The 20,606-nt window shown below is 41.0% G+C and overlaps 3 protein-coding genes across 5 annotated transcripts; 1 reads left to right on the top strand and 2 right to left on the bottom strand.

Annotated features, from left to right (window-relative positions):
- Positions 1 to 1,025: 1,025 nt before the first annotated feature.
- Positions 1,026 to 13,890, bottom strand: LOC6570061 (probable phospholipid-transporting ATPase IIB). 2 transcript variants are annotated; one of them, XM_001996274.3, is made up of 6 exons: positions 13,192 to 13,890; positions 4,162 to 4,999; positions 3,295 to 4,066; positions 1,879 to 3,223; positions 1,741 to 1,814; positions 1,026 to 1,677 (listed from the first exon to the last, which is right to left on the bottom strand). In XM_001996274.3, the coding sequence occupies exons 1-6, from the start codon at positions 13,782 to 13,784 to the stop codon at positions 1,544 to 1,546; spliced, it is 3,756 nt and encodes a 1,251-aa protein (XP_001996310.1). In that variant the 5' UTR covers positions 13,785 to 13,890; the 3' UTR covers positions 1,026 to 1,543. The 2 variants fall into 2 exon arrangements, with proteins under 2 accessions (XP_001996310.1, XP_032597737.1); XM_032741846.1 differs by lacking the exon at positions 13,192 to 13,890 and adding an exon at positions 5,813 to 6,207.
- LOC6570063 (DNA fragmentation factor subunit beta) lies at positions 6,237 to 20,224 on the top strand. Of its 2 annotated transcripts, none has more exons than XM_043214644.1 (4): positions 6,237 to 6,255; positions 18,403 to 18,636; positions 18,982 to 19,105; positions 19,160 to 20,224. In XM_043214644.1, the coding sequence occupies exons 2-4, from the start codon at positions 18,403 to 18,405 to the stop codon at positions 20,146 to 20,148; spliced, it is 1,347 nt and encodes a 448-aa protein (XP_043070579.1). In that variant the 5' UTR covers positions 6,237 to 6,255; the 3' UTR covers positions 20,149 to 20,224. The 2 variants fall into 2 exon arrangements, with proteins under 2 accessions (XP_043070579.1, XP_001996312.2); XM_001996276.2 differs by lacking the exon at positions 6,237 to 6,255 and adding an exon at positions 18,304 to 18,334.
- Positions 14,866 to 17,998, bottom strand: LOC6570062 (UV radiation resistance-associated gene protein). The gene is made up of 5 exons (XM_001996275.2): positions 17,437 to 17,998; positions 16,275 to 17,193; positions 15,895 to 16,217; positions 15,419 to 15,817; positions 14,866 to 15,279 (listed from the first exon to the last, which is right to left on the bottom strand). The coding sequence occupies exons 1-5, from the start codon at positions 17,844 to 17,846 to the stop codon at positions 15,165 to 15,167; spliced, it is 2,166 nt and encodes a 721-aa protein (XP_001996311.1). The 5' UTR covers positions 17,847 to 17,998; the 3' UTR covers positions 14,866 to 15,164.
- Positions 20,225 to 20,606: the final 382 nt, after the last annotated feature.

The following is a 20,606-nucleotide window of genomic DNA, read 5'->3' as shown; positions in this document are numbered from 1 at the left end:
TGGACGGAAACTTTTTACTGCAGCTTAAATCAGTAATTAATGTTTCAGTTCTTAGCAAGATGTTGGCTCATTATACAGATTATACATAGAGTACATAAATATTTACGTAATGTCGGATCCCAAGAATTGCTCAACAGGCACTAGCAGTTAGTGACAAAACTATACTATAGATAAACAACAAAAAAAAAACCAAAATCAAAAACTTCTTAATGAATTGCACATCAACAAATGAAAATTAAAAAAAAAAGAATAACAATTTTAAAGCCCGCAAATTTAAATACGTGCGTTGAAAATAAAAGCATTCGCTTATACAGAGATATACATTTCAATATACTTAATTGTGAAATTTAATAAAAGCTACACACAAATGAAATAAATTAGACCTTAAACCAATTGTTTACCTTTAAAGTATTTCTGCGCATTTAAGCAAAATGATAACAAATTAAAAACTGTTCAAAAATTATTTAAAGCAAAGAGCCGAATTTGTGTTTATAACCTGCGACTAAATCAACAAAAATTGAACAGAACATTTATAAAGCATATTTAAACCAAGGTTTTTCTTAACGACAACTATACAAGAAGAAGAACATGAAGAACTTTTAAAAGCGAAAAATGTAGATGGAAGACAAACATTTTAAGATAAGCATAGCAATTGGAGAACTACATGTATTATTACCAACAAAAAAACAAAACAAAAAAATACAAAAAATACAAAACTAAAAAATAAACCCATAATTACGCATATATACTTTAATATGAAGTATAATTAACTATTATTATGTATTTGAAAGCAAAGCATTGTGAATTAGTATTAAAGCAACCAAACAACAAACAAAAAGGTGGTAAATAAAGATTGTAAACGAAATCAATAAAATATTTAAATCATGTTGGGAGATTGGGGTTTGCATTGGTGGATTAACTCCAAGTAATCCCTTCATAAGTGACCATCGGCGTGGTACAGTTCATCGATATAAACTGTAAGATATTGAAATGGTGTTGTCCTTAACAAGAAAATAGCCAACTTATAGTTTTCATACATTTATTAATATATGTTGTGAGTTCTAATACTTAATACAAAATCTATTTGTCGTTTTCTTTTAGTTTCATACATTTATAATTGATTTTCAGTTTATAGTCATAGATACATTTAGTTTTACTTTTATTATTACATTTTTATTAAATAATTAGTAACATAATTTGGTTTACTGCGACTTAAACATTAAACATCCTTTAAATGTATACATAATCACTTTCCCTTCCTTTCATTTCCTTTCCTTTCCACTTCACTTCACGTTTCGAGTAATTTATCAAATGATACATACAAAACAATAAAGGGAGACTGCGAAAGTTAAGTAATTACACTTTATATCACGTATGCGGTTTGTGTGGTTGGCAGAACTTGGACAAAAAAAACAACAACAGAATCGTATGCAAAAACAAAATCAATCTTACAAAAGAAGTGCAATATAATTTAACAAAAATAGAGATATTTCATTATATTCAAAATTTGTCGCTTGCTCGGTTTGCCTTGGTTCCACCACATCTAAGACAGTTTCAAATACGACGGAGGCGAGCATTTTTTGCGCAAGAACTTTATTATGTACAGGGGCAAGCAGGACACGAGCGTGATGAGTGATACCTTCCACAGAAAGTCGTACGACCAGATGAACTCCCAGTCTACAAATAAAAAACAACATTAGATACATATCGCAGTTGGGGACTTTTGAAGATAATACGCACCGAAATACTCGTGCAGTACAGCCAACGAGATGAGATAAAGTGCCAAGCTGAATAGCTCTGCCAAGACCATTAGCCTATTAAATAAATAAAACAATTATATTATATTTACACTGGAAAACTGTAAATAATTTGAGTTACCTGTGCCAGGTGCGCACCGTCAATGCCACCATAATGAGTTCCGTCATAATAAGCGCCGAGAAACTGATGGCCACAATGTGTATAAACTCATCCACAAATAATATGAGTGCACCGTACATAATGACGCCACCCTGGTATATGCTGATCAGTACCCAGATGAAGAAGGTCTTATAGCTAAGACTGCGTCCCTTGGAGAGATCCTTGTACAGTTCCGGATATGTGACTGCCGTCTCTGAGGTAATGTCCTGATCTAGTACCAGAGAGAACACCGGAAACATTGTATACAACGTGGAATAGCCGACCATCAAGAAGCCCTGATACAAAGCCACCGAACTCAGATAAAACACCGCCGAGAATACTGCCTGCAGTGTGGTAATTATCAGTCCGCGATGTATGACAAACTGGGAGAGAGCCGCCGAGCGTTTGTAACTGCGCCGACCGTGAATCAGCAGCAGCTTGGCAATGTGCGAGAACTGCGGAATGCTAAAGTCGCCGGCCAGCGATGCCTGCCGGCCCTCACGTCCCTCGATGCCGACGCCCGCATCAGCCTGCTGAATCATGCTCACATCGTTGCCGCCATCGCCGACGGCACAGGTGCGCTTGCGCGTATGCTTCTGGATGAGCGCGACCACCTGTGCCTTTTGAGTGGGCGAGCAGCGGCAGCAGACGACCGCCGGTGAGGCAGTGGCCAGCTCCAGAAACTCCAATCGATAATACTGCAGACACACCTCCAGGGACTCGCCGGATATGACCAGAGCGTGGCCCTGCTTGCGTCGGAATTGGTTAAGCTCTTGATGCGCCTCCATGCGCGTCTTTACCGAGCGCAGCACATGCAGCCCCTGATTGCGTCCAATGAGCTGTGACGATTTGGCAATGCAGCAAGCGGTCTCCAGCTTGTCACCCGTCAGCATCCAAACACGCACGCCGGCATTGCGCAACAACTCCAGCGTGGGACGCACATTCTCCTGCAGCCGATCCTCGACACCAGTGAGACACAGCAGTTCCATTTCCCGTTCCAGTGATTCGACGACGGCAGCCACTTTGGCCACACGATCTGTAATGCTGAGACGGGCCGCATTGTAGCGCATCTCGAAGTCGTTGTACTGCTCCTCGGTGAGCATCTTCTTGGCAACGACGAGGGTGCGCAGACCCTCGCGCGCCATGTTGTCCGATTCCTCACTCAGCCAGTCGTTGTACTGCACAATGCTGGACATAACCACATCGGCGCCCTTTAAATAAAACGTTATCTGACCCGTCTTGCTTTCTCGCACAATGATGCCCATGCGTTTGGTCTCGCTCGTAAAGGGGAACAGCTGCAGGATCTGATACTGCATCAGTATGTCATCTGTGCAGAAATTAGTGGGATTAGTTAGCAGATCGATTCGATGTCACTTAAAGTAGATGCAAGATACTTACTATCCTCGGTGGCCGTCTTCACTTGCAGCGTCATTGTGTTCAGATCTCGGGCTATGAGTGTTAGGCCTACCTGTTCGGTCCACTTGACAAGGGCTATTTCGTCGGGCGAGGCGGCCTGATACTGGTGTTCCGTATCGGTGCTGCCAGGCGCCTCAATGTTTATCACAGATTTGGTGGGTGAATTATTGCCACCAGTCACCGTCGAAGCGGTGGACACCGAACGATTGTCCTCATCATCGCTTACTGGCGTCACATTGTGGCACAAAGCCAGAGCACGTACCGCCTCCCACTCCCGCCAGCCCTCGGGACGGCGCATGCGATTGCCAGCAAACATGGGCTTAATCGACTCGCCAGCGCTGCTGGAACTTGAGAGACTGCCCTGCTGTTGCATCAAATTGCCCGAAAGCTTTTGTATGATTTGGCCAATGTGATGAAATGTGTCCAAGTCGTGGGACACAATGCCCAGATGGATCTTCTTGAAGACCATCTCGTTTTGGGTGAGTGTGCCCGTTTTGTCAGTCAGCACATAAGAGATGCGCCCCAGCTCCTCGGGTATTGTTGTGGAGCGCACCACGGTGCCTTTGATATTGTCATCGTTTTGCATTTGCCACGAGTAGAAGGCCTTGCCCATGTCGAGATTCACGCGCAGACTAATCGGTATGATATACGAGAAGAGCAGCACAAAGCGGAACATATAACGATACCATGGACCACCGAAACCCTTCAGCATCATCATCACTAACGATAATCCTAGCACGGCACAAAATAGCACCTATTCGATGGAAAAGAATATGAGTTAAATTCATTCTCAAATCATTAACTTGCCCATATCTGAAATATATATTTCCATTAGCAGTTCTTACGCACCTTGGTCAGTCCGTTGATTTCGGTGTCCAGCAGACCCACCTTGGAGCGGGGCTGTGAGTTATTCATTACGCTGCGCGTCTCGCAGCCCGTGTAAATGACAATTCCGGTGGCAGTGCCGGCAGCAACTACAGTGTTGGCCCACAGGGTGTTCTCCACGCTGAGACCGGTGTCCTCGCTGCCATCGCTAATGCTGAATGTGGCTATAAAGCTGTGTATATCATTTTGTGGCTTCTCCACATAAAAACTCGCATCGATGTTGTGCAAATCCGCATCCCGATTGAGTTTCTGGGTGTAGGGCACCGCCAGTCGTGGCTTCCAGTCTGTTTCGCCATCCAGTTGATCGGTGCGCACAAAAACCGAGCCGCTGCGATCGCTTGTGCGCAGTAGTATAAGATCTGCGGGTACTCGCTCGTTCTTCTCAACAATGATGACGTCTCCCACTTTCAACTTGGAGCTGGGCACCATCTCGTAGCCGCTGCCATGTGTCGCCGAGAGGCGTTTGTACTTCTGCGAGTTGACCTCATGATCCCGTTGATGGCGTCGCAAATCGTCGACTGCCTCGCGGCAAATGGTCACCATCAGCACAAATCCGAGTGGACCCCAATACGTGTAGGGATAACCAATGCGTATATCTGGTATGAACTGCGAGAGTGCCATCAGCAGAAAGTACAGATTGAGAAAGAAGCGAAACTGCTCGAAGAGAACCAGCGGCAGGAACGTGATGAAATTATACTTCTGGTTTCGTATCTCGTTTGGCGGAAACTTCTCCGTATTCGATCTGCCCAAGTTGACGGAGCGAGCTCGCAGCTCGCGTGGCCTAAACCATTTCTTCCAGCAACTGCAAGATAAGAAAACTATTAGTATCAAGTAGCTGAGTCTTTAATTTTGAAATTTAAGTTTTGCTTCAAGCAGTTAGAAAAAATAGCTTATAAAACGAAGAAGACACGAGCTGCAAATTTTCGATTTTAGGACAGCTTTAATTTCTATATAATATATTCTTCAAATTTAAATTATTATTACTTATTTGTTGTCTGATTTTCTGATTTTTTGCATTTTCTCAAATCCATGCAACAAATGTTGGACCATATTGCATTTAAATACCACAAGAAATCTTCAAAATATTTATAATTATTTTTTAATTTTAATTTAATCTGTTTCCCTTTTGAATTTTTTGTGCCGACTGATTTAAGTTAACATTATATAAATAAAAAATGCTTTAAGCACCACCAAACAATTTCCAAACAAATTGTATTTCATGTTTTATCCGAAGTAAATAAAATAGTCGTAATTAAGAGAGTGGGAGGAATTGCCAAGTGACCTTGGCGAAAATGAATCAATAATAAAAACATCGATACACACAGCTGTAATACACAATGTACGTGTGATGCACCCACATTGAGGTACACCCAAGCACACGAACACAAACACACACACAAATACCCATGCGTGGGGGGAGTAAGTTGAAAGGTTGTTGAAAAGGGAGCGAGGCGAAAGAAGAGACAATTCATATTAACTGCAACAGTGCTCTCGCTCTCTCTCCCGCTCCCACTCTCTTATCTGGACTGTCGCCTGTGCGAAAATGCAGATAAACCAGAATTTCCGTTAGACGGGCTGGGGATGGAGGTCAGAAATGTTGAGATGGATGATTCACCTAAATGAGTACCAACGATTGCGCTGGCGATTCAGCAGCGGAATATTCTCTCTGGTCATTGGGGCTGCTGCGGAGGCTTGCGAAGTGCCGTCATTCATTTTTACCGATTTGCTCTAATTTCACAAATTTATAGCTCAATTTTGCTACTTTTTTATTTCGCTTTGTTCTAGCAGCAGCAACAGCAGCTGTGGCGTTGTTTGTTGTTTTTGTTGCAATGTTTTTACACAGTAGTGCACAAGGTGCATTGTATACGCATTATTTGACGCATTAGCATGCCAAATTTGATTAACTGAATTATACACTTGTATTATTATTATTATATTCTTGTGCACAAATTTAACGCAAATGAAAATTCCGTGTCAAAACTACTTTGTCTGGCATTTGTGGAGCAACCCTGTCTGTTTGCAAAGAGAAATCAATAAAAAAAAAGCCTGTGCGTGTGAGTGAGTAAGAACGTGTTTGTGGTGAGTGTTGGCAGAGTGCAGCTAGTGTAACAATCACGGCTGCCAACAGTCTGGCAACACTATGACGGCGAGATTGCGCGCGCTCTGACACATCATTTGAAATGCGAAATGTCAAGCGTTTTTAAAAATGAATGTTAACTGGCAAATGCTGTAGCTGATTGCGCACTTTGCTGCGCTCGCAGACTGGTGTTAATTTAATAAGCAGCGTCAGTCAGGCTTTCGCTGTTGCCGACAGTCGCTTCTTAGATCATAACTATGAGCAGCAACCGTCTGCCACAATTGTATTTGGCTTTATTTGCTTTGGCTCTCTGGGTAAACTTGTTTTTTGCTTTTATGGGCTTTTGTCTGTTGCTGTTGTTATTGCGGGCGTTAGCGTATTTGTGTTTGTGTATAACTCATTCAAATGGAGTGCGCCTTTATAAAGTTTTGTCAATATTGTTTTGAAAGCATGCTCGCTGCGTTTTCGTGCTATGATCTCATAAGAAAAAGTTGCCAACCGAAAAGAAGCAACCACCATAAAAGTGAAGAGCAACCACCTCAAGAATGCCAACAACAACAACTGGCATAAGGAATGGCAAAACGAAAAAAAAAACGGTTCAATGACATCAGCGTGCTTAATTTCTTGTAAAAAGCTCGAAAATTGAGGAATGGCCAAAGACAAAGATCTCGACTCGACACCGATACAAAGGGTCGTCAGTCGTCGACTCGCAGCTTTGTAATATGTAAGACAGGCAGAGCTAGTATTATGATTTCCATGGATCTGGAACTCGATTTGAATCTCAATTCGAGTGCGAATTTTACTAGGCTCTGACTCAGACAAGGCAGACTCAAGGCAAATTGCACTTCAAAAGGCTGCGCCGCAATATGTTTGTCACCGTTCCATTTTCATAGCGCGTGCTGCATGCATTTTTTTTGTCGTTGTATATTTATCGTTGCTGTTCCTCATAATTGCTTAGCCAAGCTGAAAACGTAAACAGTGCTAACTCGTTTCATTGGCAATTTCGTTGCTCCGCCACTAATTACAACATACGAAATGCATTCGCTGCATTTCGCTATAATTTTATTACAGCACGTCTCGGAAATACGAATCGGAATTATGAAACATTTCAAGAACTGACAGCAGATATCATTGTTGTTATTGGATGACAAACACGATATTTATCTCTTGATAAATAGTTGAACAGCTGTATTTATTCTTTTTACACTTATTACGAATAGGGACTGTTTGAGATCATTTCATTTGATTTTTACACTTTAATCACTATTTGCTTAAGTCTTTATTTGCGAGTTTAGATATGTGGATGATCAAATACCCTACCCTGATATTGATGATTTTTGTCCCAATGTGAGGGGCATTAAAACACTCATATGGGCTAAGTTTGACCCCGTTTCTTGTTGAAAACAAAAATGTTTTCCATACAAGAACTTGTCTTTCGACTGATTGTTCCCATGGGAGCCAGATGATATAGTGATACGATCCGTATGACTTCGATTTATGTAGCAGTTCTATTAAGAACATATACATTATATATATTCCTATGGAATCGGAGACGTCTCCTTCAATGCTTTACAAACTTCTCGACAAAATCATAGCCCACTGCGGGGTTGTAAAAAGATAATTTTATGAAATGCTTTTTAGGCTTAATAACAAGATAAGAATTTAGTGATTTTATAGATTAATTTTGCATGAGATATTCTTTTGTCTACGTTGTAACTTAAATTCCCCATGCATTATTCATTACGTGGTATGAAAAGACAGTCTCTTTTGTAAATTCTTATCCGGTATAAATAGAAAGCTGCTACATAATAACAAATTAACAACATTCACGTAGTCTTATAAACCGGATCTCTTCTGCGTTTTATTTGAGAGCATGTCGTAAGATTTGAATACAGATCTCAACAGAAAAAGCTTGATTAAGAAGCAGCACGCAAATCGTTGGAGCTAAAAATGTCTGTCAAATCGAGAAATACATTTTATTAAATTTTTATGACGCTTTATGTACGAAATTATAACTCATTCATGATCTAAAAACCAGTGTTTTTCTATTCTTATTTCCAGGGTGCACTTTTCTGGAATGTTTTTCTTTTCATGTGTACACAGAACTCCAACATCAAGTTTTTAGATACAAACATTTTAAATATACTTTTATTTTCAAGAATTATTTTCTTTTATCAAATAATAACTCTCAGAAAAATAGAAAAAAGTGAAGCAATTTTTGAATATAAATTATTTCTAAAACCCAGAAAAAGTATATATTTTTCATGATGATTTTCTTCTATTATGTATTATGTACACATATATGTATATAATGAATACAGTTACTCGCACCAAACTGTATTCAATATGGCAATTGCACACGGTTAAACGCGCAACATACTTTTTCTCAGGTTTTTCACTGCGCGTTTCTGTTTCCATTTAACTGGCGCTTTGGACACGACTATTGTAGTCGTGCAGCATGCAAAACAGCCCCCATCTTGCCCCAAAGTTCCAAATATATTTGTAGGGCCCGTCAATGGCAACGCCTAATGTTATTATTTCAATTGTGGTTTCTGTTGTGCTTTTTCTTCTTCTCTTTTTTTTTTTGCTTGTTTGCGAAGAGTTGGAAAAGCAAACGGTAGATTGTTTCACCCACAGCTGGCTGGCAATGCGGGTTAATAAGCAAAATAAACGCAAGTCAACCCGGCTGCCCTCACTTCCCGGACTGTGACCAAGCCCTGGCTATTTATAACGTATGCTCCGTGGAGCCACTTATCATTGTCGCAGAACCTATTTACACAGAAATCAGCCGAGCGGCGATTCGATTCGGGGCGCGTCTGCCAAGTCAGGGGCAAGAGGGGGGGGGGGGGGGGCATTGCAGTGGGGCAGCCAGCTTGTTGACACACAAATTGAAAATTAGCCAGTGCGAGTCGATTGTTGTTGCTGTTTCAGCTGCTGCTGCCGCTCCGTTAGCGGTTACCGACAGGTGCTAAGTGCCGCATAAATTATGCTCCATAGTCAGTCAAGCAGTCCGTCAGTTCGTCATTTCATCAGTCCGTCAGTCTAGTTGTCAGCCAACAGCTCATTGTCTGCTCTGAAATTAATTCCTTTGAGGCGAGTGAAAATTTCTGCACACTTTGCGGTTCTCGGTTTCTAGACAACAATTCTATTCTCTCTTAGCTGTTGCACATTGTTTGTGCCACTATTTCTAGCTCAAGGCAAAGATAAACGGCTTATTTGACTAACAGAGAAAATTACAGACTATTTCAGAATTTGAATAACGAGCAAAACACACTTCTCAATGTTTATTTTGATGAAATCATAAATAGAGAAAAGTAGGGAATATAAATTAAGAAATAAGTTGAGATCACAGCCGCATTAATTTGTATATATTTTTACTTAAAGAAAACTACGTAAGCACTTATGATATATATATATTTTATACTTAAGATATCAGTTTCTGCTTTTAATGCGTTATTTTTCGGTTTATTATCGCACAAGCTGAAAATTACAAGTAAGTCAAGGTCATTTCGTACTTCTGGATGTTATCGCTAAAATGGGGCCCGTCGTTATTTACCAAGTTAATTTCAATTGTTTTGGTTAAAGTTCGCAATTAGGCCATCAACAACAATAGGTTAAGTGGGGATGGAAGGTGGGCAAGGTGAGGCCAGTTAAACGACACATTTTTATGTGTACCACTAACTGCCGACGCATTTGGGCCAAACTAGAGCTTGAGCCAGGTAAATGTGTTCAAGTGAATAAGGCCCAGTAAGAAATAAGACCTTCCAAACAGCACCCAAATGCCCGAAAAAAAAACAAAAAGGAAGAAATTTCAACTGTGGACACTTCACAAATGAGGCAAACTCAGGGTTGCTTTTTCAAGAGTTTTGTTTAGTTCAAACTTGAGCGACGACGGCAAAAAGTTCAAGATAAGTGTTTAAATATTTTTGATTGGCTTTGAAATTCAAAACGGGTTTAAGTGTGTGTAAATCTGTGCGTATTTTACTTATAAATAATATTTATAAGCATAACATAAATAAATATGCTTCATAACTAAACTTGATTTTCGCTAGATAAATTGCAATATAAAAAAAGATTTAATTGGGTGTAAAACAATGCTATAAACAAATGTTTTGTAAGCAAGCATGTGAGACATGTCCTAAACGCATATATAATCTTTTGTTAATTTAATGAAAACATAAATAAATGTTTCATAAATAAATTCGTTTTAAGTTGTCGCAAGCTAAAGCTACGACTCAAACTTAGTACAAGCTTAAAAGAAGAACCAACTGACTCGGTCGTCAATATTATCCCTGTAAAAGCACCTAAACAATTAACTTGATAGCCTAATTGCAGGATAAGAATTCAATAAGTTGGAAGCTTGACAGATGCAATTCACTTAATTTCTGATAAGAATTCAATTATACTAATGCAATTCAGAGTCATATTTTTCATTTGATAATGATAAATAACAAATTTCCACAAAAACGACAGGCTTTACATGTTATGTGCTGATTACAAAATAAACAAGTGCTCGTATATAATATAATTGTTGTGCCACATGCCCAAACAATGGGTCTTTATTCTCAGGCACACATTTTGAGACTGTTATACTAAGTTTATAATATATATATATTTATATAGTCTATTTGTAGTAGAAATTACTCAACACAAATCTCTTACCAGCTATGCAAAGCGTTGCGGTTTTTATTTTCTTTCCAATCATTGCGAAGACTGGTCACTGAGCTTTGACCTCTTTCTGATAAGCCACGAGGGCACATAACTTTCAATTTTCGACACAAAAAGAACGACACATAAAAAGGCACACAAAATATAACTAATGGAAAAAAAAGAAACATGCTGGATGCGACTTTTGCTGCGGAACTTGTTTGTGCTTTTAGAAACCTTGAAAAAAAAACAACAAATAAGTAAAATGCTCTTATCGAGTGAGCTCGACTGGGAGAAACCCTGCATCCAACATTTAAATATAAATTACTCTGGTTTAATTGCAAAATCCCACTTTAAAAATATTACGTTTTAGACTATAACTCAAGTGATTATTATGCGATATTAATCAAATTTGTACAGTTGATCAATAGTATATTAACGGCGATAGTTATCGATTAAAGATAACTCCTCGACTGTTGAAGCTGAACATGAATAAATATATATACGTTATAGGCTTGCAGACACTTTCTTCTGCCTGTAATATAATCTTGCCCAACAACAATATACCCAATTGAATCATTTTAAATGGGTTCAGGGTATACTAAGTATCTAAGCAAACTGGTTTCTGTAGTTCAGTGTTTGCTTCCTCCAAGTTGAACGGCAAACGACATCGAAAACGAGTCGCGTTAGTTTCGTTGAAGGAGTTGCACGCCAAAATTCGATTACATATGCAAATTTAACAAAGCCCCCGCCCAACCCCGCACACCACCACCAACGCCCCGTCAACTTTCGTGATGGGGAGCATAACAATTAGAGGTCTACGTCTAAAATGGCTTAGCGTGAGAAATGTGTCGCTTGTAGTGCGTTCTCACTTGACAGATATCGCAACATTTTTAAGTAGGTGGTTCAGTTTGTTTGATATTTCCATTTTCCCTTTTAGCCGGAATACATAGGTATACACATATATACATATATTCGTATTCGTTTGTATATAGACGCGACGTTTTGGTTATTTGCGGATCACGTTTATCGATTTCAATTTGGTCGCAAATGGCAAAATGTTGTTCTTTATTTATTTTACCAGCGGCATTTGCCGTCTTTTGCACTCTTTCTCCATTTGCTTGTTCTTGTTTTTCATCTAATTAAGCAAATTAAAAATATATATTTATATAGCTAAACTATATATACTTATGTCTGTGGATATAATGTGTGCCACGCATACAATTTTACTCTCGTTTTGAAAACATGATTTTTTCTTGGAAACGTTTCAAACGAAACAAATTGTCTGCCTTTGCAATTTGCTTATTTTTGTTTTGTTTCCATTTCTTGAGGATTTCGAAATGTTTTTATTTGCTAGTTTGAATTTCAACGAATTGTTGTTGCTGTTGCCGTTGCTGTTGCTGCCAGTGGCTGTGGCAGCCTCATTAAACAGCAGGCGTAACATCAAAACGATAATAAACAAAGCCACTGGAGCAGAACTTGCTGCCCAGAAAGGTTTCAAGATGCGATTATTGCGGTTTATTGAGGTTTGAGTTTATTCCTCAAGCATATGCCAAGTTAAAAAAAAGACCCGTAACTCCCGATGTGGCAAGCAGGAAGTTGCATCAAATTAAAAGCAAGTTATTTTAAAACCGAATCTAATAAATTGTAAATATTATTCTTTAGGAACTACTGTTAAAATACAGTCATCACTCGAACATTGTAACTTTGCAACCGTTTTCTTTAAGTTTAGAGCAGTTTTGTTAATCTACAAAGCACTATATTTGTTTTTTTTTTCACTATTTATAAGCCAACGGCGGGAAATGAATTGCGGAGCTATCACTTTTTGGTATTCCACTTGTGTTTGTTCTATTAATAGTTTAAAAAAAATTTGGTGTTCATGCCATTAAATTAACATCTTTATGCAGTGTCAGCAGCTAGCGACGACTATCAAAACAAAGAAATAAAATTGTTTTCATTTAAAGAGTGTCTAGAAAATAATACAAAAATATATATAAAAATGGGGCCAGTGTTAATAGTTTTAATAAAAATACACATTAAAAGCAAAAAAAAATTTAATTGCAAGCACAACTCAATTCGAATTAAAAGTGTTTCAATGTTAATTTCGATCAATCAACGCAAGACACACAATTAAATGCAGTTGCGAAAGAACAACTGTTCGAGAAGTGTGAGGGGGCAACTAATAGTTGCCAGCTGTTTTTGTTTTTTTTCTTCGGGTTGATGAATATTGTGATTGAATATAAGCAAACGGACTTTGGGGTTAGACGTACCTGCACAGACACATTTTGCAGACATTGCCGATGCTGCGTCCTTTGCTGCGTCTGCGATTGTTCTGATAGAAGACTGTTGAGGAGCCGTTCTCGGGATCGATTTCGGTGTGGGGGCCAATGCCGTTGGGTGCACCAATTTCAGTGGGATGCGGGGCAGAGCCATCGACACCGCCGCTGCTGGCGTCCGTTTGTGTTAGTTGCGCCAGTTTCGTTTGAACGGACGTTGTCTCCGACGTAATGTGTCGCGTTGCAGTGCCGCTGCTGCTGTTGCTATTCGAGTATTTTGCGCGCTCGCGACTCCGCTCATTTCTATAACGTATCTGGCCGGCGGCTGAGCCAAGACTGAATAGATTACCTAAAAAGCTGGCGCTGCCGCTGGTTGGGCTACCAATGGCCCCAATGCCGCCGTAACCAGTTGAGCTTTTGCGTCGTCTTTGCCCATGGCTGTTGTTGTGGTTGTTGTTGTTGCTGTTGTTGTTGCTATTGGCAATGGCAGCGTCACTGTGTGTGTGGCGTATGAGCAATTCTGTTTCCGAATCAGTCTCTTCGCTCTCTTCGTCAAAGTCACGTAGCGGCAGTGCGTTATCAGTCATGGCGTAAGAGAGCGCTCTCTAAATGCAAAATGTGTTCGAAGAGAGCCCAAAAAATGCGAGCAGATTCTAAGCAGGTGTGTCTTCTTCTCACGATTGCCTCAAATCTTTCTTATTTATTTATTTTTTCTTTGGCTATTTTTAACGAAACTTTAATTAATTTTTTTTAGTGCCGCTGTTATGGTTGTTGTTGTTGTTTGCTTCCGTTTATTTGCTAACTGAAATGCAGTTCAATGCTTCGCTGACTGTTGAAGCCAGCTTTAAGTGTGAGCTTGCCACGTTTTCAGTGACTAATTCGAGTTCGAATGCACTGCCCTTTGTACACCCTGCAAATAAAACGTGACGTTTTTATTTGGGCGCGTAAACATTTATAAAACACATGGCAAATCGTAAATCAGATAAGCCAGGTAAATAACTTTTAACGGCCTCAAAATTCCATAAATCATACTGTGTTTGCTACGAGTAGTAATTATTTATGTGTCGCAATGGATAGCAATTGATTGCCAATTGAAACTGTTCAATATCACAATCGAGACTGTTGAACAACAATAACATTTTTTATATTAGCAGTAGCCAATCACAAATATACACACACCAACTCATATGCACTACAATATTTTCATCTACTTCGTTATATTGGCCTGTTGTTGAAAAGCTCACGTTTTGCATTTATATAATTAAAATATTCGTATATAAAACTAACTAATATTTAAAATGAAATTTTAGCACATGTTTGAGTACGTTTCTGCCTATTTCTGTTAAATATGTTGATATTGGCCGCTGGCCAATTGTCTCAATTTGGCCAAACTGTTGAACAGCTGTGCGTGTAGTGTTGGTCAACGGCGGCAATGCTTGCATGTTGGGAAGCGTTGAATGCAAATTTGAATTTTAATTGGTAAAAACTCGAAATTGTTTAACGAACTTTGCACACGCTTACTTCAAAATTGGAATGATTTAAAAGCCTTGGTTATATTTTATAAAATTGTATATTTTTGATTTATAATTATGTGTATATCTTAATAATTTAGTATATAAACGAAGAACGGGAATTTACAACGAGATCTTAACCAAATAAACAAGTAAATATGCACAAATTATTTAATAAATTTAGAGTTTTGCTCATTGAAGCAGTCTATAATTAAAATACACAATACACAAGTGCTTCAAGTACAATTTACGTTTAAAGCGCTCTAATCAAAGTTAATTCTGGCTAAAACGTAACGCAGCAACTAAATTCGTTGCTTACTGTTATTTTTTCAATTTGTTTTTTTTTTTTTTGGGCCTTTTGCAATATTTTTTATATATATATAAATATAGATACTTTTATAATGTATACATAGGTAAATATGTGGATATATTGCAATGCAGCATGCAGCGCTCGTCCTATCTGCGCTCCACTTGTAGATTAATATTTGAGTCCGAATTGGAATAGCTTTGCTCCAATCTGGCTCGAAAGTCATCCTCGCCATCCGAGTAGGAACCCACAGAGCGACAGATTCTGCAAGAGATTTGCCAAGTTAGTTTCAGTTGGAAAAGGGAACTGTATCTGATTAAAACTGGTTAAAATAGTGCTCTTTTTGAAATCAACTATGCAAAAATAAAATTATTGCTCGATATTTAAAAATTATTACTCATACCGCTGCGTTGACGCATAGCCTTCGATGGCCAGCGCCTGACTCACGCCCGCTGGCATCAGATGTTGCATCAGGGCATCTTTGGCCACATTTGCCGTTGTGGGCAGTGGTACGTGATTCATATCTACCGAGGAGTGCGACTCCGATAGCTGAGGATTGCCAGCCAGAGTTGCGGTCAAGCCGTTCGCATGTCTCACATTTACCGCCCACTTGTCGCCTGAATCGACCTCGTCGTTCTGCTTGCGCAGCCAATCGAATAGCACCAGCAGATTGCCAAATGTGTTCCGCATATCATTGCGCTCTGTGATGACATAGCACAGCTGCGACACATTCTGCCGCAGCAAATAAATGGCATACTTCGTTTGTTGAGATGGCAGAATGGAGCGTGTATATAAAGGAAAACTACAAAAGCGAAAACAGATAGAAAAATATAAAAATATAATGCGGATAATATTGATTTCGCTTGGTTTCTTGCTCACTCTCTTGTGTTGTAGGTCAGCTCTTTGACATTGTCGGTGATGCGAGCACGCGACGGTTCGTAGGAGATGGGATTGCGCAGCGGCAGATCCATAATGAAGGCCAGCATCTGTACCAGATGCGCCACATAGCTCAGCGCCGCGCTCACCGCCAGTGGCGACACATTGCCCAGCATTTGTGCATTGGCCGCCTGCCGCGACTCGCACGTATAATGCTCCATGTGGGGAAAAGCAATGTCACAAATGCTAAACTGTTGCGAGCCCAGACTCTTAATGTTGTAGATCTCCTGCAGCTCCAGCGCCAGCGTGAATCTGCGTCGCTTCACCTGCAATATTAAACGATTTGATGATCTCATCGAGATGCGATTTATTTTGCTGCTTACCTGCAGATTAATTTCACACTTCTTTTGTTTGCGCTGCGTTTGCCGCTGCGGCGACTGCGTACGCCACTCCAGATGCTGTTGCTCCAGCTGCAGCCGCTGGTTGTGCAGCTTAAATTGCAGTTCCTCGCGCTGCTCGCGCAGCATCTGTAAACGCTCCTTTTGGCGCTCATTGCGTTCCGCGAAGGTGGCGCGTTCGGTTTGCAGCAAACGCTGCTTGCAGCGCAACGCCTCGATTTGCAGCGTTAGCTGCTGGGCACTGTAGAGGGTGAGGGGCGCAATCTCTTGCTGTTCGGCCAGCAGCTCGGTGAGCATGCGGCCCATGGAATGACGATAATGCTGCGACGTCTGACTGCCATACGGCGAGCCCGAGCTCGAAGTGGAGCGCGGCTTTAGTCTTAGCTCGTTGCGTGTAATGCAGCGAACGCTTAGCCGAGCAATCTCCGCGCTTACCGCCAGCACGTCCCGCCGATGCTTGAGCTGATCACGCTGGCGACGCTGCAGCAACAACAGAGTCTCCAAGTTGTAACTGTATCGCATCTTGGTCAGCTCACAGCCAAGCTGAGTGTAGCGCGTGATGCTCATCCGCAGCATGGGGCTGCTGCTGCGACTGACTGGCGGCGAATTGATGCCACCATCGTCGCTTTCGACATGCTGTTCCTTATTGTCATACTCGGAATAGCGCTGGTACTGCAAATGCAGCTGGGCGTGTAGACCCTGCTCACTGATCAGCGCCGGCGAGGTGAAGTGCTCACCATTCAGATGGAAAATCAAACAGTTGGCCCGACAATTGGCCAGCGACAGCGTCGCCAGCGGTATGAGGCCGGAAAAGTAAACGCCCCAGCTGAATACGAGCTCCGGCGGTCGTGGCAGCTTGTGGGGTGTTAACTGCACATTGGCCAGACGTTGCGTCAGCTGCGCACTGCAACAAACAAAACATTACTAATTAGATTTATTTCACGACTCATATTGCAATCGATTATCTAATTTACAGACATATCATATAGATAAGGGCATATGACACGATTTCTAATGCTGCCCAAAAGCAAAATAGTTATTTATATATTGGAAAAAAATTATAATTCTGGGCATGTTTGGAATCAAATTAAAGGCACATTTCAAATCCTTTTGACTCATCCCCTGTGAGGGACCCACTGAAACTCACCTTTGCGCTGGCTCCGCTGTTGGCTCAGTCTCGTTTGGGCCACTTGTAGTTTTTTTTTCTCTTTGCTGGGCGGCTGTTGGCTGATAATGGGCCCAGACTTTGACACAGACGCATTGCGCATTCGATTTGCGCCAGACGTCGTCGCCCGCAGAAATCTCCGCCCACTTTTGGTGCTGATGGCGCTGCGGCAGCGGTTCGCTGGTGTAGAACGCCTCACTGGCCTTATCAGCATGTAACGTGTAATAGAGAAGCAGCTCTTGCTCCTCCTGCCCCGATTCGAGATCCTCGCCGCCGGCGTTGGCGATCAAACTGCACTCGATGTTAAGTCCTTGGATGCGTGCCAGGTTGCGAAGGCGCAATTGCTGCGTTGCTAGCGGCAGCCATTCGCTGCAGCGCGGTCGCAAATGCATTACGGATTTGTTGGGCGTTACCCGGCTTAGCTGGCCGTGCACATGGTGCACATATACACTAGAAATTTAGCTTACGACAAAAATTCACTTTAAACAACACCACTTTGGCTACAACAGCTGTTCTTTTGGCTGAACAACGGCAAGCGCTGTGTGACCGTACTCAAGCAATTTCTATCTAACTGGCAACGCCAATCTATTGCACATTAGTGCTGCGAGCAAATCTGTGCCAGAATTACAACTATCTAAAATACAATTTTAAATGGTCTTAAGGCAGTCGAATGTGCGAGAAATTATTTCTCCAACGTATAACAGATTATTTAAGGGGAAATTAAAAGAGCAAATTGTAGTTACAAGCCATTTATACAGTCTAGCTATTTTTTTGTTTTCGAATTTGAGCATCACTGCCGTTTGCTGATAAGCGTTAACCACACTGGCAACGCTGGCCAAGTAGTTTACATTGGTGCGCTTAAAAGGCAGCTTGTTGCGAGGTTTGCTGAACAAAAAATAACATTAAATACGCATTTACAAATCGAATTAACTATGCATTTAATTGTAGATGCTCAACTACATTAAGGAAACCATAATGGCGCCGTCCACACGTGGTAAATGCAACCAAAACTCAAATTCCAAGGAATTGGACAAGGATCGAGATAAGGACAAAAGCCCGGAACAACCATCTCCTGCCAAGATGAAGGGCTACAAAATAACTGACAATGAACGCTCGCGAAAATACGGCATAGGTGCCAACTCATTGGCAATGCTTGTGCAGAAGGCACAGCTCAAGTTCCCGGTAAGTGTCTCGAATATATTGCAAATTGCGTTTCTACATAGAAAAAAATCAACAAAAAACTGCCTCAGCCCACTATTGTCCCTGTCCCTGTCCATGTCCCTGGCGATTCAAGGCCAATGTTCTCAAGCTGGCTTCCGCATTGTTTGTCGCTCTGCACGATTCAATGTCAGCAATACTCCCTTCCACTGCAACCAATGCGCATGCTCCAAAATTGCAAAGTAATCACAAAAAAAAAAAAAACAAAATCAGAGCACCTGTTGATATCCTCTTGGTTCTTGTTTTGCTTAGGTCAGGGTCCATTTTAGTACAAGTCAAGGGCAATTTACTCATGTCTTTTCCTTACAGCTTCAGGAGCTGCACATATATCTGGCCCTCGACGGCTTCGAAGTGTCCGATGATGAGTATTTTAACAGTTTGCCAGCCCAGACGCTGTTAATCGTTGCTGGCCCCGACGCTGTTATCACCACAGGTAAGCTGGCTTATCACAAAATAAATAGACTAATGATAAATATATATTTAACAGATGCGGATTTTGAGTTTGAGAAAATGCGTCAACAGTCGCCGCTGCTGAAGGTGGCCGACATTTTTTACGACTTCATTGAGCAGCATCCGGACAAGTTTCGACGCATGATTATGGAATACGAACAGCAGAAGCAGCAACGTGCCTTGGACAACACCAAGGCACACTTAAGCCTGAAGGCCGAACATATGGAATGGTTCGAGGGCAGCGAGGAGCGCTTCCAATCCAAGGAGGAGGCCATGGCCATGCGGGCGCAGACACGTGTGCGCGGCTACTACTACAAGACAAAGGAGGAGCTGACGCGCACTCCGCTGTACAGGCAGAATTCGAAGGCGCGTCAGGTGATCAATTCGGTGCTGGAGCAGTTTCGCTATCTACTCATCGGCTGCGATTATTTCTCCATGATGTTCAATCGCAAGTGCCAGCAAAAGCATGAAATATTGCTACAGCAAATAGGTGAGGAGCAGCCAGATGCGGTGAGTGTACCCAACAAGCGGTTGCGGCAAGTGATTAAGGATTACACTGTCCGAAATGCAATACTGGACGAATGGTCCGTTTCGTTGTGCACGGATCTGGGCGACTTCTATTGCCAGGGCGCCTACTCGGACAATGGCAATTTCTGCTCGATGCAGCACACCATAAATCCGTATGCCTCGCGTGAGAATCTCATATTGTTTCAAGTGTGGAATCTTGACCATCAAATCGAGCTGTGTCGCTCAATTTTGCCGGCCTTGGTGGACAATGTCCAGGAGCTGGTAACACAACCGCAGCGCAAGTGTGCGTTGCACAAGAAACGCGTTGTAGACATCTCTGTGCTGGAATACTTTCTGGAAATATTCTCGCTAAAGAATCTCAAGTTGGTTCACATTGTATGCCATGAAAAGGTGCAGCGTGTCAATCGCTCCAATGGTCGTCTCTTATGCGCCGATTGCCACGAGTATCGCATAGTGCAGGAGCTGATGGATCTGCAGACGGCGCACACAACTTCCTAGAGAATTAAGTGTTAGGCAAATACACTAAAGCAATATATTATACAATAAATACATATACTATTGTCTTGTATACATTTATGAAAGCTGTTATAACCGGGCATAGACCTAAAAATGTGTGCCAAGTTAAGCTATGTATATATAAATATTTATATATATAAATATGTGTACTATATAATTTAGACAGGTCTAAAAAAAAAATTAACTGAAAGCTAAAATTGTACAAATCTGAAGTATCTCAAAGTTAACTATCAGCGTTTAGTATTGAAGTATTGTATTTATAATCAAAGACATATTTATGCATTTAATATACTATCTATGGTAAAAGTTGGCCTGCATACCATTTACTTAAATATATACATATATATAAATATACAATATACATTTATGAAATTAGCTTTAAATGTTGCTAACTGTAGAGCGCGTAGCTGAGTTTTGAACAGGTATTTTGGCCGTTGCTT

Source organism: Drosophila grimshawi, unplaced genomic scaffold (assembly GCF_018153295.1).
Source record: "Drosophila grimshawi isolate 15287-2541.00 unplaced genomic scaffold, ASM1815329v1 contig_1377, whole genome shotgun sequence".
Taxonomy (NCBI): Eukaryota; Metazoa; Arthropoda; class Insecta; order Diptera; family Drosophilidae; genus Drosophila; species Drosophila grimshawi.
This window is presented reverse-complemented; position numbering and strand designations above follow the sequence as displayed.